The sequence below is a fragment of the Leguminivora glycinivorella genome, chromosome Z, assembly GCF_023078275.1.
Source record: "Leguminivora glycinivorella isolate SPB_JAAS2020 chromosome Z, LegGlyc_1.1, whole genome shotgun sequence".
Classification (NCBI taxonomy): domain Eukaryota; kingdom Metazoa; phylum Arthropoda; class Insecta; order Lepidoptera; family Tortricidae; genus Leguminivora; species Leguminivora glycinivorella.
The window spans coordinates 25,682,025-25,695,091 of record NC_062998.1 but is presented as its reverse complement, the minus strand read 5'-3'; the positions used below and the strand labels follow the sequence as shown (position 1 = coordinate 25,695,091).

Genomic DNA, 13,067 nt, shown 5'->3' with positions numbered 1-13,067 from the left:
CATTGGCAATTCTTACAAAAACAGAAACGCGCCAATTGTACGGTACTTATGAAGGCAATACCTAATGTATATCGGAATTCATAATATCCTTTTCACCACACCAACTGATAAAGGCTTTCTTTGCTATTCGAAAACATATAGCAAATTTGTATTTTATCCACAAGAGTGCAAAGTAATTTCATACAAATTTTAACTTGATGTCTAAAGCTGGGGGTTGGAATTCACGTATAAATGATGATTTTGAATCATAAACGTTAAATAAATTGAAGTATTTTATTTATTTTGATACAGTTCATATTTTCATAGTGTTGGTGTGGTGAAAAGTTTTGTGTTTCACTCGGTGGCAAAGTTTGTTTAACCTTCGTGCCAATGATACCCTCGCAACGCTCAAGATTCCACTTTTTCCAATATTGGAATCTTTCGCTTGCTTGGGTATCAATATTGGCACGTGCCGTTAAACAACAACTTTGCCCCCTTGTAAAACAAATAACTATTTCCTGTCTCCCAATAGTTCTAAATACCTACTTAAATATTGCGTTATTTTTAACCGCCGCCCAAATCTCAAGGAAGGTGATTCTCATGAAATTCGTCTGTATGTTCTTTTTAATGTTTGTTCCACGATATCTCAATCGTTACTGGACCGATTTTGATTTTTTTTTTTTGATTGAATGTATATACAGATTGGTCCCATTTTTATCAGAAGATCAGAACCCAGTTCTGATGATCGGATCCTGGAGAAATCGTGGAAAATCCTCAAATCTGAAAGGCATACATGTGGTAATTTTTGTGTTTTTATAAGAACATCATGCATTTACGTACGGAACAGTGACATTTGGTAATGGTCAGAACGGAACTCCTTAAATCTGAACGGTACGATTATAATGACTTTGGTATTTTTATAAGAACAGCTTCCGTTTACGTTCAGATCAGTTACATTTGGTGCAGTGGAACTTCTGATGATGATCAGAAACGAACTCCTCAAATCTGAAAGGCACACTTATAGTGACTTTCGTGTTTTTATAAGAACAGCATGCATTTATTTCAGAACAGTGACTTTTATGTATTTGTTCTCTTTGTTATGCCTGCATATTGAATTTTCAAGTCAAATTTTGTCAAGCTCGATTTATTATAATCGAATATCGGATTCATGAGAAATTAAGGAAAGTCCTCAAACCTTAATACGTATATTCATTTGTGTTTCCATCAAATAATTAAAGATTTACATTAAAAGCAGTTTTAAAAAATACCTACACATTTCTACATTATCCATCATTCGCAAGTACCTTTCACCAGAACAGAACCCCAAAAGCGGCAGTTGTTTTTCTTAGAAATTACAGAACATTATTTAAGTTAAGTAATAAGTGTGGATTAAATCTAGCGATTTCTTCTTCGTGTTTGGGGTTGTTAACATTGTCTCGATGAGAACAATGTGTAGTCGAATAAAAATACAGACAGTAATGGAATAAAAGTAAAGTTAGCATAAAAGCTTATACCTATTATTTTGCCAAAAAAATGTAAATAAGTATGTACATTTAGCGGTTTATTTTTGTGCAGCGTTGGAGTACGTGGGCGTGAAGCATCGGTCGTGGGTAGCCAACATGTCGATCGCACTGTACTTCGGCGGCGGCTGCGTGGTGCTGCCCTGGCTGGCGCTGTGGCTCAGCGACTGGAGGACCTTCACTCTGGTCACCTCGCTGCCGATGCTGGTCGCGCTCGTCACTCCCTTCCTGGTCCCGGAGAGTGTTGGGTAATATTGTGAATGGGAAAGTGTGTGTCTATTTGTCCGTCTTTCACGGCAAAATGGAGCGACGAATTGACGTGATTTATTAAGTTGAAGGAATGGAGAGTGACATAGGCTACTTTTTGTGCCTTTCTAACCCCCCACTTTCCTAAAATGGGGGTTGGAAGTTTGCAAAAAATAGTAGCATATTAATTTACATATGTATATAGAGGTACACATACCTTGAGTAGGTGCTGATGGGATTATTTTCCAAGTAGGTACATGTTCTTTTTTTCCAGTCGTGTCCTCATTGCTGTGTCCTCATCCTGCGCCGTTTGCAGGGAAGCCCCGGCTCTGACTTTGCGTATTCCTTAACCGTGTCTACCGACTGAGTATTAGGTGCTCTTCCTCTGCCTCCCTTCTGGGGAAGTGGAACTGACGGGGAAGCAGTTCGAATAATAACTAAGATATTTCAATATACGGCATTATTTTCAGGTGGTTGGTTTCCAAAGGGCGAGTTGATGAAGCTGTAAAAATAATTCATAAATTTGAAAGAGTCAACAAAACTAAAGTTTCTCAAGATGTTCTCGATACATTTATAGTAAGTAGCATTAGTGTAGTAGAAATCTATGAATAGGTATATTACCCTTCTGCATCCGCGTTAGGTAGGTATTCTAAGGTTATGTTCCACAGATAAGGTAGGTACTGCCACTACTGCCTTAAGTTAGCTAAGGCCTTGTGAATTGTAATGTTGAGCAATTAAATTTTATTAGTAGGTACATTAGGATACAAGTGTGCTAGATTGGTCACTAGTGTCACTACACACGAGGCGATGAATTTTTTAAAGTGCATTGAAAAACGTCGTATGAAAGTTCTTCTTTTTCAGTAGTACAGATGGTGCTTTTTTAGGGTTGCGTAGTCATAGTCAACTAGGAACCCTTATAGTTTCGCCATGTCTGTCCGTCCGTCCGTCCGTCCGTCCGCGGATAATCTCAGTGGTTCCAATTATGTATATCATATATCAATCACGCCGACAAAGAGGTAAAATAAAAAGTGGAATAAATGTGTTAGGTATTAGGGTAACCCTACACGTAAAGTGGGGAGTGATTTTTTTTTTCATTTCAACCATAACGTGTGATAGATTGTTAGATAGGAATTTAAAAATGAAAAACGGTTTACCAAATTCATTTCTTTTTTTGATTTAGTTATTATTTTCGGAAATAATCAGCCCAAAAGTTTAAAAAAATGTGTGTGTGTGTGTGTGTGTGTGTGTGTGTGTGTGTGTGTGTGTGTGTGTGTGTGTGTGTGTGTGTGTGTGTGTGTGTGTGTGTGTGTGTGTGTGTGTGTGTGTGTGTGTGTGTGTGTGTGTGTGTGTGTGTGTGTGTGTGTGTGTGTGTGTGTGTGTGTGTGTGTGTGTGTGTGTGTGTGTGTGTGTGTGTGTGTGTGTGTGTGTGTGTGTGTGTGTGTGTGTGTGTGTGTGTGTGTGTGTGTGTGTGTGTGTGTGTGTGTGTGTGTGTGTGTGTGTGTGTGTGTGTGTGTGTGTGTGTGTGTGTGTGTGTGTGTGTGTGTGTGTGTGTGTGTGTGTGTGTGTGTGTGTGTGTGTGTGTGTGTGTGTGTGTGTGTGTGTGTGTGTGTGTGTGTGTGTGTGTGTGTGTGTGTGTGTGTGTGTGTGTGTGTGTGTGTGTGTGTGTGTGTGTGTGTGTGTGTGTGTGTGTGTGTGTGTGTGTGTGTGTGTGTGTGTGTGTGTGTGTGTCTCTAACATTTGAACCATAAGTTAAAAAAAACCGGCCACGTGCGAGTCGGACTCGCCCATCGACGATAAGTAAATCGGCGTATCAATTTTCTGCTTATTTGACTCCTTTTATGAACGAATATTATGCGAAATGAGATTCTTCCAATCGTTTTTCGGCCAAAAAAGGTGTCGGCGAATCGTTGTCGGCGTACCGAAAATCGGCGTATTTTTTTCGGAATATCAATCGGTCACCGTCTGTCACATTACTATAAGTAAATATCTCGAGAACTACTTATGATATCGTTTTGAAATTGGGATTATTTATGAACATCGTAAACCTCAACAAATTGAAGGTACCTATTATGTTTTTTTATTTATTAATATTAATTATAGAAATTGGCCAAAATGAAAGGGGGGCAAACTGCAAATGTCAAGTTACTAGGTCAAGTGGGGTATCGTTAGAAAGAGCTCAAACATATCAAAACTATTTTGTATATTTTTTTGTTGTGGAATAAAATCGTTTTTTGAAGGAAAATGTAAAAAAAAAATGATTTTATGCCAAATATTACAGGGAAAATAAAGTCGTGTCTGTATCTTGGAAACGTTTTTTTTTTATAAATAAAAAACTTTTCAGATTTTAACTTTTAATGTAATCATCCTTGCAAATATATATCGTACTTCAAATTAATATGAAATTTTACGTAAAATATTATCTTTCAAATAAAGTAAAAACTGTCAAAATCGGTTAACATTATACAATTATCCCTGAAAAACCAAGACTTTCTAGGAAAATTAGTTTGAACTTGATGGATTGAACAGTTTTTGAAACGTTGAACGAAATAATAGGCTAGTTTCCTATACTTACTTAAAATAAAATATTTTATGCCGTGTACGAAATAAAGCACCACATAATTAGAAGAAAAACATGGACAGTAGTTATGTTTAAACATAATTTCTATTTAATAAGTCAAAGAGAAAGATATAAAGTAGACGAATTGACCGTGACGTCACTCCTCAGTATTTCATAGTATTTCCATATAAGCAAATCGTTTTGACAGTTCTTAAAAAGAAGCAGATTTGACTAGTAGGAAACTAGCCTATTTCTGAATGAACTAAGTTTGTAATTTAACTAAAAGCATTTTTTATCTTAATTTACATATTTTATTATCTTACAACCACACTACGCGTCTAGTTGCAGTGGTTTTTGAACCTTCGCTAATTACCTTTGGGCGCCCATTTTAATCTTTTCCTTAAGATAATGGGACCGCAATTTTTGTTTATCACCCCATCAATTACTTTTAATTGTGAAATTGTTATTATTATCTCATTGTAGTTGCGTTGATTGTTGATAATGATTAACTTGCCTACTCTGTTTCAGGTTGCCGCCAAATCATACACTAACAATAATGAAAGTTTGTTACTAATATTTAAAACCAAGGGTTTACGAAAAACTGTATTGTTTCTGGTGATGGCATTCATGGCGTGCGCTCTGGTATTCGACGGGCTGATCCGCATGTCGGAGCACCTGGGGGTGGACTTCTTCATAGCGTTCACCGTCACGTCCGCCACAGAGATGCCATCGATCGCTCTAGTAGTCCTGCTAATCGACAGGTTCGTTGCATACAGCAACCTGCCAGGCAAGCGTGGTCACGCGATAAATGATAACATATCAGGCCGTTCCTATCGCACTATTGTGTAAGTGCGACAGGGACGGCCTGATGTTATATAATTTATCGCGCGACCATGCTTATACGCCTGACTCCTATTTTACTATCCATACTAACATTTATAAATAGGAAAGTGTGTGTGTTTGTTTGTTTGTCCGTCTTTCACGGCAAAACGGAGCGACGAATTGACCTGATTTTTAAGTGGAGATAGTTGAAGGGATGGAGAGTGACATAGGCTACTTTTTGTCTCTTTCTAACGCGAGCGAAGCCGCGGGCAAAAGGGTAGTACTTCATATATCAAGCCCACTTGGTAATGTCGATGGTTTAGCGAAAAGTTGTTTAATTAAATAGTACGTTACGATACAAGAGGATGTTCGGAAAGTGACACTTTTCTATTGAAGATCACATGTTTTTTATATTTTTGCATAATTACCTACAACTGTATTGCAATTACTCACAAGCGCGGATCCAGCTTCGTGCCCAGGGGGGGGCGGGGTTACGCGGTAAAGGCTCAGGCCCCAGGGAGGGGGGGGTCACGTGGTCTATTTGTATGGCCAAATACTATTGGGTTGGTAAGAAAGTAATGAGCGATCGATTGAATTCCACATAAAATTTTTGAGACAGTTCTAGAATCTTCTATGGTCGAAAGTATATAAAGGGCGAGTCGCACAGTTCCTCGTCAGTCATTCACTAGCTGTCGCCGAGCTAATATAAGGAAGAAAATGGACGAATTAAGAGTGCATGTAAGTGACCGGCCACACCAGACCGTCGCGTGTCTCGGGGCGCGCAACGGGCGTCCGCGCCACGCCGCTTCAGTGTAATTCAAAAAACGTAAGACGCGCCCCAGGTGGCGTGGCGGCGGCGGGGCGCGCGCCGCCGCGCCGCTTGGTGGCGCGCCTTACGTCCTTCCTATACAAAATGTACTGAGGAGACGCTTTTTGAATTACACTCAGGTGGCGTGGCGCGGACGCCCGTTGCGCGCCCCGAGACACGCGACGGTCTGGTGTGGCCGGTGCCTAAGGCATTGCTTACTATATGAATTTCAGTCTGGCCATTCAGCCGCCGAAGCAGTGCGTAATATATGTCAGCGTGTTGCTCCTGAAGTTGTGTCTGAGGCCACGGCGAAACGATGGTTCCAGCGGTTTCGTAGTGGCGACTTTTCATTATCAGATCAACCTAAGTCTGGTCGACCGGTGAAGATTGATGTAACCAAATTAAAAACCTTAATTGAAGGAGAACCGAGGCTAACGAGTCGTACTCTTGCTACCGAGTTAGGCTGCTCTCATGTCACCATAGAAACACATTTACACGAGTTGGGAAAAACTACAAATACAGTGTTTGGATACCGCACGAACTTGATAGAGATCAACTAAACCGCCGTGCCGATATCTGCATACAACTTCTGTCTTTTCGCCGCACATTCAACTGGTTGGACCATCTCATCACTGGAGATGAAAAATGGGTCTTATATATAAATCACACACGCAAACGTCAGTGGCTAGCTCCAAACGAAAAAGGAATAGAGGCACCAAAAACAGAGCCTCACCCGAAAAAAGTTATGCTGTCCGTTTGGTGGGTTATTCATGGTATTATTTACTGGGAACTCCTACCAAGTGGAATGACTGTTACCGCATCAGTATACTGTAATCAGCTTGAAAATTTAAACCAAAAAATCTGTCAGAATCGTCCTCAGCATGCTGAAGTTTTTTTCTTACACGACAATGCTCGCCCACACATTGCAAAAGTGACTCGGCTAAAGCTATTGGAGCTAGGTTGGAAAGTGATACCTCATCCACCGTACTCTCCAGACTTGGCACCTACGGATTACGCATTGTTCAGATCGCTAAGCAATGCCTTGAATGAAAAAAGTTCGATGATCAAGCCCATCTACGACAGTACATAGCTGAGTTTTTTGAATCTAAACCTAAGAACTTCTTCGCCGATGCTATTCATTCTTTACCAGAACGATGGAGACAAGTAGTAGATAACGAAGGCCATTATATTTTTGATAAATGATTAAAATAATAAATTAAATAAAAATTACAATATTGGTTATGATTCGCTCATTACTTTCTTACCAACCCAATATATAAACTCTAGAGTTAATACGTGCAGCTTCTGACGTTTCCCATACAATGGAGCGGCAACAATTTTACTAGCGCCATCTAGCGGTACGAGTTGTTCAAAGTAGTTTGTCAGACTTTTATTTTAGTAAATTAAAATAGAAAATGCGATTACTTGATCTACTTTAACATTTTTAGACGGAATAAAACAAAAAAATAAGAATGTGTAACTTTTTTTAATTTTATACTGTATGAACTAAACTATTTTGATCAACTCATGCCGCTAGGGGCGCTAGTATCGCATGTTGCCAACTTTGGCACCAAGCTGCACGTATTAACTCGTAGAGTTTACATAGTATTTGGTATGGCCAACCTATGCTCCAGGGGGGGGGGGGGGGGTCGAGATCCCCCATGCCCCCCCCCCCCTCCCGCAGGTGATGTGAAAACCAGTACTTATGTCTCACAGGATTATTCAAATTTTATCAGCGCTTCGTTCGGGATTTAATAATCGAGACCCTCGCGGTAAATGTGTCATTTTGCTCACTTGTGAGAGTTGTGAGTCTTGTGACACAATCTACTATACCGACGGTCAAATGTTCAAATGTTCATAAGTTAGCCACAAGTAAACAAATCTAGGGAAGGCGACGTTGCTACTCGACGCACCCATCAATACCCAACTCCTAAAAACACTTGCCTGCCCACTCCACAGTAAACAGCTCGATCGATCCATTTAGGAGCCAAGAAATTTTCGTAGAAATGTGTTAGAAATTATGATCTAAAATTTGTCTTATTATTTACAGGTTTGGACGTCGCAAAATAGTTTCTGTACCCTTGATTATAGGAGGAGTCGTTGCTTTCTCAGGTGCATTTGTGCCCAGAGGTTAGTAACATACAACTCTTATCTAGTAATAATTTTTAAGAAAAAAAAACCGTCGCCTTTCGGGTTCTGGTGAAAGCTAGTTGCGAATGTTGGATTATGTAGAAATGTGTAAGTATTTTTTAAAACTGCTTTTAATGCTTTAATTATTAGATGGCAACACAATTGGATATACGTATAACGTTAAGGTTTGAGGAGTTTCCTCAATTCCTCATGAATCCGATTATATTATAAGAAATCGAAGCTTGACAAACTTTGACTTGAAAACTCAATATGCTTAACAAACATAACTAAATAAATGTCACTGTTTCTGAACTTAAATGCATGCTTTTCTTACAAAAATACCAAAGTCACTATGAGTGTGCCGTTCAGATTTGAGGAGTTCGGTTCTGACTATCATCAGCAGTTCCACTGCACCAAATGTCACTGTTCTGGACGTAAGTGCATGCTGTTCTTATAAAAATACCAAAGTCACTATAAGCGTGCCGTTCAGATTTGAGGAGTTCGGTTCTGACCATCATTAGCAGTTCCACTGTACCAAATGTCACTGTTCTAGACGTAAGCGCATGCTGTTCTTATAAAAATGGCAAAGTCACTATAAGCGTGCCGTTCAGATTTGAGGAGTTTGTTTCTGGCCATCATCAGCAGTTCCACTGCATCAAATGTCACTGTTCTGGACGAAAGTGCATGCTATTCTTATAAAAATACCAAAGTCACTATAAGCGTGCCGTTCAGATTTGAAAAGTTCCGTTCTGGCCATCATCAGCAGTTCCACTGCACCAAATGTCACTGTTCCGTACCTAAATGCATGCTGTTCCTTTAAAAACACAAAAATCACCATATGTATGCCTTTCAGATTCGAGGAGTTCCCTCGATTTCTCCAGGATCCCATCATCAGAACTGGGTTCTGAGAAAAATGGGACCAATCTGTATGCATATACATGCAATCAAAAAAAAATTTTTCAAAATCGGTCCAGTAACGACGGAGATATCGAGGAACAAACATAAAAAAAAAAAAAAAAATCATACAGACGACTTGATAACCGTCCTTCTTGAGAGATATGAGGCGACGGTTAATGAGTACTTAAGTACTATAAAGTATTGCTCACGCTTGAATTGAACGGGATGGGCCGATGTGTCAAAAACTAAATTGAAATGAATCTAAGGTTTAACCCTTAAATGCATAGTGATGTATATATGCATCATCTATTTTTGACTCTAATGACAGCATGTCAAAATTCAAATTTGAATAAATCTTCGTCATGCATTTAAGGGTTAAGATTTGTAAGATTTTAATGCATACGTGTGTTAACGACGTTATCAGACTTACACAGGATATTTCATGCGATTAGAACAGGAGTTCACCCTGTAGAAGTTTAATAAGTCATTCAAATTTTGAAGTTTTTATTAAATTATGTAAATCCTATACATTCGATTTATTAACTAAGTTGTAAACAATGCACATGGGTGATATGTGAATGAATATGGCCTAAAACGGTTACCCTTTATTTTGTTGCATCTTGTATCGCGGCTCCAATTATGTAGTACATCGGCTTCGAGTTCAGGTTTAATATAATAATAGTTAAAGTCCGTGGGCCACTACTACTCTCTTTTTCGCCATGCCGGCTCAGAGGCTTTCAGGCTCTCTGGGAGACGTTGAGACTCCGCGGGCCGGATTTTTTGGGTCGCGGCCCCGCGACCCCCGGAGTGTGGGGTAGGTCTGATACATACTAGAGGTAGTATAGTGTTGTGTGTGACAGGGGTGTCGTCGGTGGTGATGGCGGTGGGCGCGCGGTTCCTGGGCAACATGGCGTACAGCGCCATTATCCAGTGGACGCCGGAGCTGATGCCCACCAGCGTGCGCGCCTCGGGCGCCTCCTTCGTGCACGTCAGCGGGTTCGCCGCCGCCATGCTGGCCCCATTCCTCGTTTATTCCGTAAGTTACACACTACGCTATTATCCGGGTCCACACAGAGCGAGGCACGTCGTAAGGCAATGTGCTTGCGCGGCAAACGTCAAATGTGGAGTGGAGTGGACGTACCTTGGTCGAGGCAGGTTGCTCGGGCGAGCAAAACGCACGCACTGCCTCGGCCGAGACACGTCACATAGGACGATAACCGCGCGAGAAAATTGCCTCGCTCTGTGTGGACCCGGCTATTCATCAAATTCAAATTAATATCACAAATATGTTATTAGGTACGTGGTTATTACGTGGTTTACACAGTTCTTAGGTGATAACTGCTTTATGTTTGCCTTGCCATATCCTGCCCGATAAAGGCGTACAGTATTTGGGTATAAAATTGACGTTTAAGTGTCGCTGCACCATCTGCATGTGCTTAACAGACTCATCGACGTTTATGGACGGTTTGATAATATGAACTTCCCGAACAATAAAAGTTGGCGAACGCTTTAACGATGACAGACGGTTTGGTGCAACCCATCCTTAGACACAGACCCTTAGACTATAGTTTGGGGTTCTTCAAAAAAGGAGGGTACAAGTTTCTAATGGGTCAGCAACGCGCATGTGACACCCCTTGAGTTGCAGGCGTCCATAGGTTACGGTGACCGCTTTCCATCAGGCGGACCGTATACCTGTTTGCCACCGACGTGGTATAAAAAAAGACAGGTGTAATTGTTAATATATAATATAATACATTTATAACTGCAACAAGTTTACCTGATCTTTTTCATTTAAGTTAACAATAATGACACAAATATTTTCATATTCCCATGATAAAATTGTAAATCAAAACACTTTATTGGTGCTTCATTATTTTCACGAATGCCAAATAGTAGATACATTACAATACAACAACTTCGTTGTTAAAATTAGTCGTTTTTAATTATCACTAATTTTCTATAAAAAAAAAAATAAGTGAAGACCCGAAGTACAGAAGAAGTATACATGGTACATGAAATACGTAACTGTCATAGAATCTGACACTCTTATCTTAAATTTTAACTTTTGATTAGCAGAAACGTCTGCAATCGATGCCACTAGGGATCTCTTATCTTATACTTTTAAACGAGCAATTCTTGTATATTTATTTATTTATTTATTTATTTATATATATATTTATTTACACTGACGATCTCGGAAACCGCTCTAACGATTTCGCAGAAATTTGTTATGTGAGGGTTTTTGGGGGTGAAAAATCGGTCTAACTTATCCTTAGGTCCCGGAAAACGCGAATTTTCGAGTTTTCATGCGTTTTTCTTCGCGCGCCATCTCGTGTGCAGTAGTTGTACTGTTAAGACAGAATTCTTTCGGTCGATGTAAGTACTATTTATTGCAAACACTAGATGGCGACACAGGTCAAGGCTAAAACGAATAGAAAATACACTATTTGAGTTTTTGTGGCGAAATGCGCGCCATCTCGTGTGGAGTAGTTGTGTTGTTAAGGCTGAGAATTCTTTCGCTCGATGTAGGTACTATTCATTTTTGAACTAGATGGCGACACATGTCAAGGATACGAAACAGAACCGAGCGAAGCTCGGTTGCCCAGATATTGTTATATTATAGTTAATATTTAAGTAGTAACTATACTTATCAGTAACTATACTAATCAATTTTAGGCAAGCCGGTGGGAATCGGCTTGTATGGACCAGCGGCTGCTGCTACTTATTATTATTATCGATATTCGATGTCACTGAGTGATAGGTACGTTACTCGTGTAAATAACCCGTTTATTCATAAGTCATATCTACCTTAATCTCAATATTTCAAACTACATGACTATACTTGAAACCTAATTTCCTTATGCAATAAGGAAAGGGGCCCAGGATCCAAATTTTCATTTTCTAACAGAAAATTAGTAATTCTCGAGATATTTAGTCATGTGACCACTGTAACAGAACAAGCGTCTATGACGAGGAAATGGACTCGTTATTACATATAAAACTTACGGCGAATCAACTTTTCCTTGACCAACTTTTTGGTGCATATTTCCTTCGGGATTTCATTGAATATTTTAACAAATAATATCTTTGATGGTTAATCACATGTTTAGTTACGTCTTCACTGATAAAATTCACTATTATTAAATGTAAAACAGGTTGGAAAAACGTATTTATCAACAAACTACGTTCACATGGACGAAATACTGACACTGACAGTTGTCAACTGCATAGCGTTCCGATATTATGTCTTGGTTCCAATTACGAGTCAGAGAGGTTATAATGACTAATATTGATTATTATACTTTCTGAATATATCATTCAATGTAACAATTAAGAACAAATGTGATCTTTCATTGCGAAGTCACTTACTAAATTGATTTAAACAATCTTTCACAAAATAATATTTACGTAAAAATATTTACGGAACACTCCACTATTGGACTACATAGGTATCAATACCAATAGCTCTGTCTCTCTCTAAAACAGCTGCAATCTGCACGTGTTAATAAGCAAACATCCGCGTGATGATCGTGAACTTTATTGCGTAGAGCGTATGAGTGTAAACAAAGCACTTGTGATCTTTTTCTTATGTGCGCAAGTTAATGGCATTCTGTCGATGTTGTGTCGATGATGGTATGTCGATATTGTGTCGATGAAACGTCGATACTGTGTCGATGGTATGTCGATGTTTGAAGTTATAAAAGGGTCGGAGCGAGCCGACGCGCGGCATTCTTAAAATATCTACAAGACTAACAGTGTCTCTGGCTTTCGTGTGTTATACTGTTGTGGGGTTATTTTAGTGTTCTATTTATAGTGTAGTGTTACATTTAAATCGATGTGTATAGTGAAGTTTTCTGTGCTTTGTTTCATGAGTGCCGTCAAGCAATACAAAGACTGGGTCGATGTATGGTTGGTGCTTGGAGATAAGTCTGTGTTTGGTTTTGTAGGGAGTAATTCTTGCAAAACTAAGCTTAGATTATAGCACGTAAAGGAAACTTCATTCGTTTATTTAGTTGGTCAGTAAAATTGAATTTAGTAATTTTCTATGGGGTTATTTTGTGAAAGTTATAAGCCAGATCATTGTTCGTGACAGACTGTTGTCCGGCTA

At 39.4% G+C, this 13,067-nt stretch overlaps 1 protein-coding gene across 1 annotated transcript in view; it reads left to right on the top strand.

The window, feature by feature from the left end:
- The window catches only part of LOC125240434 (solute carrier family 22 member 3-like), a 39,479-nt gene that overhangs the window by 15,328 nt on the left and 11,084 nt on the right, over positions 1 to 13,067 (top strand). Inside the window, exons 7-11 of the mRNA XM_048148324.1 lie at positions 1,555 to 1,747; positions 2,216 to 2,321; positions 4,831 to 5,063; positions 7,983 to 8,062; positions 9,820 to 9,995. Coding sequence (XP_048004281.1) covers positions 1,555 to 1,747; positions 2,216 to 2,321; positions 4,831 to 5,063; positions 7,983 to 8,062; positions 9,820 to 9,995 — 788 coding nt within the window. The remainder of the gene's footprint in view (positions 1 to 1,554; positions 1,748 to 2,215; positions 2,322 to 4,830; positions 5,064 to 7,982; positions 8,063 to 9,819; positions 9,996 to 13,067) is intronic.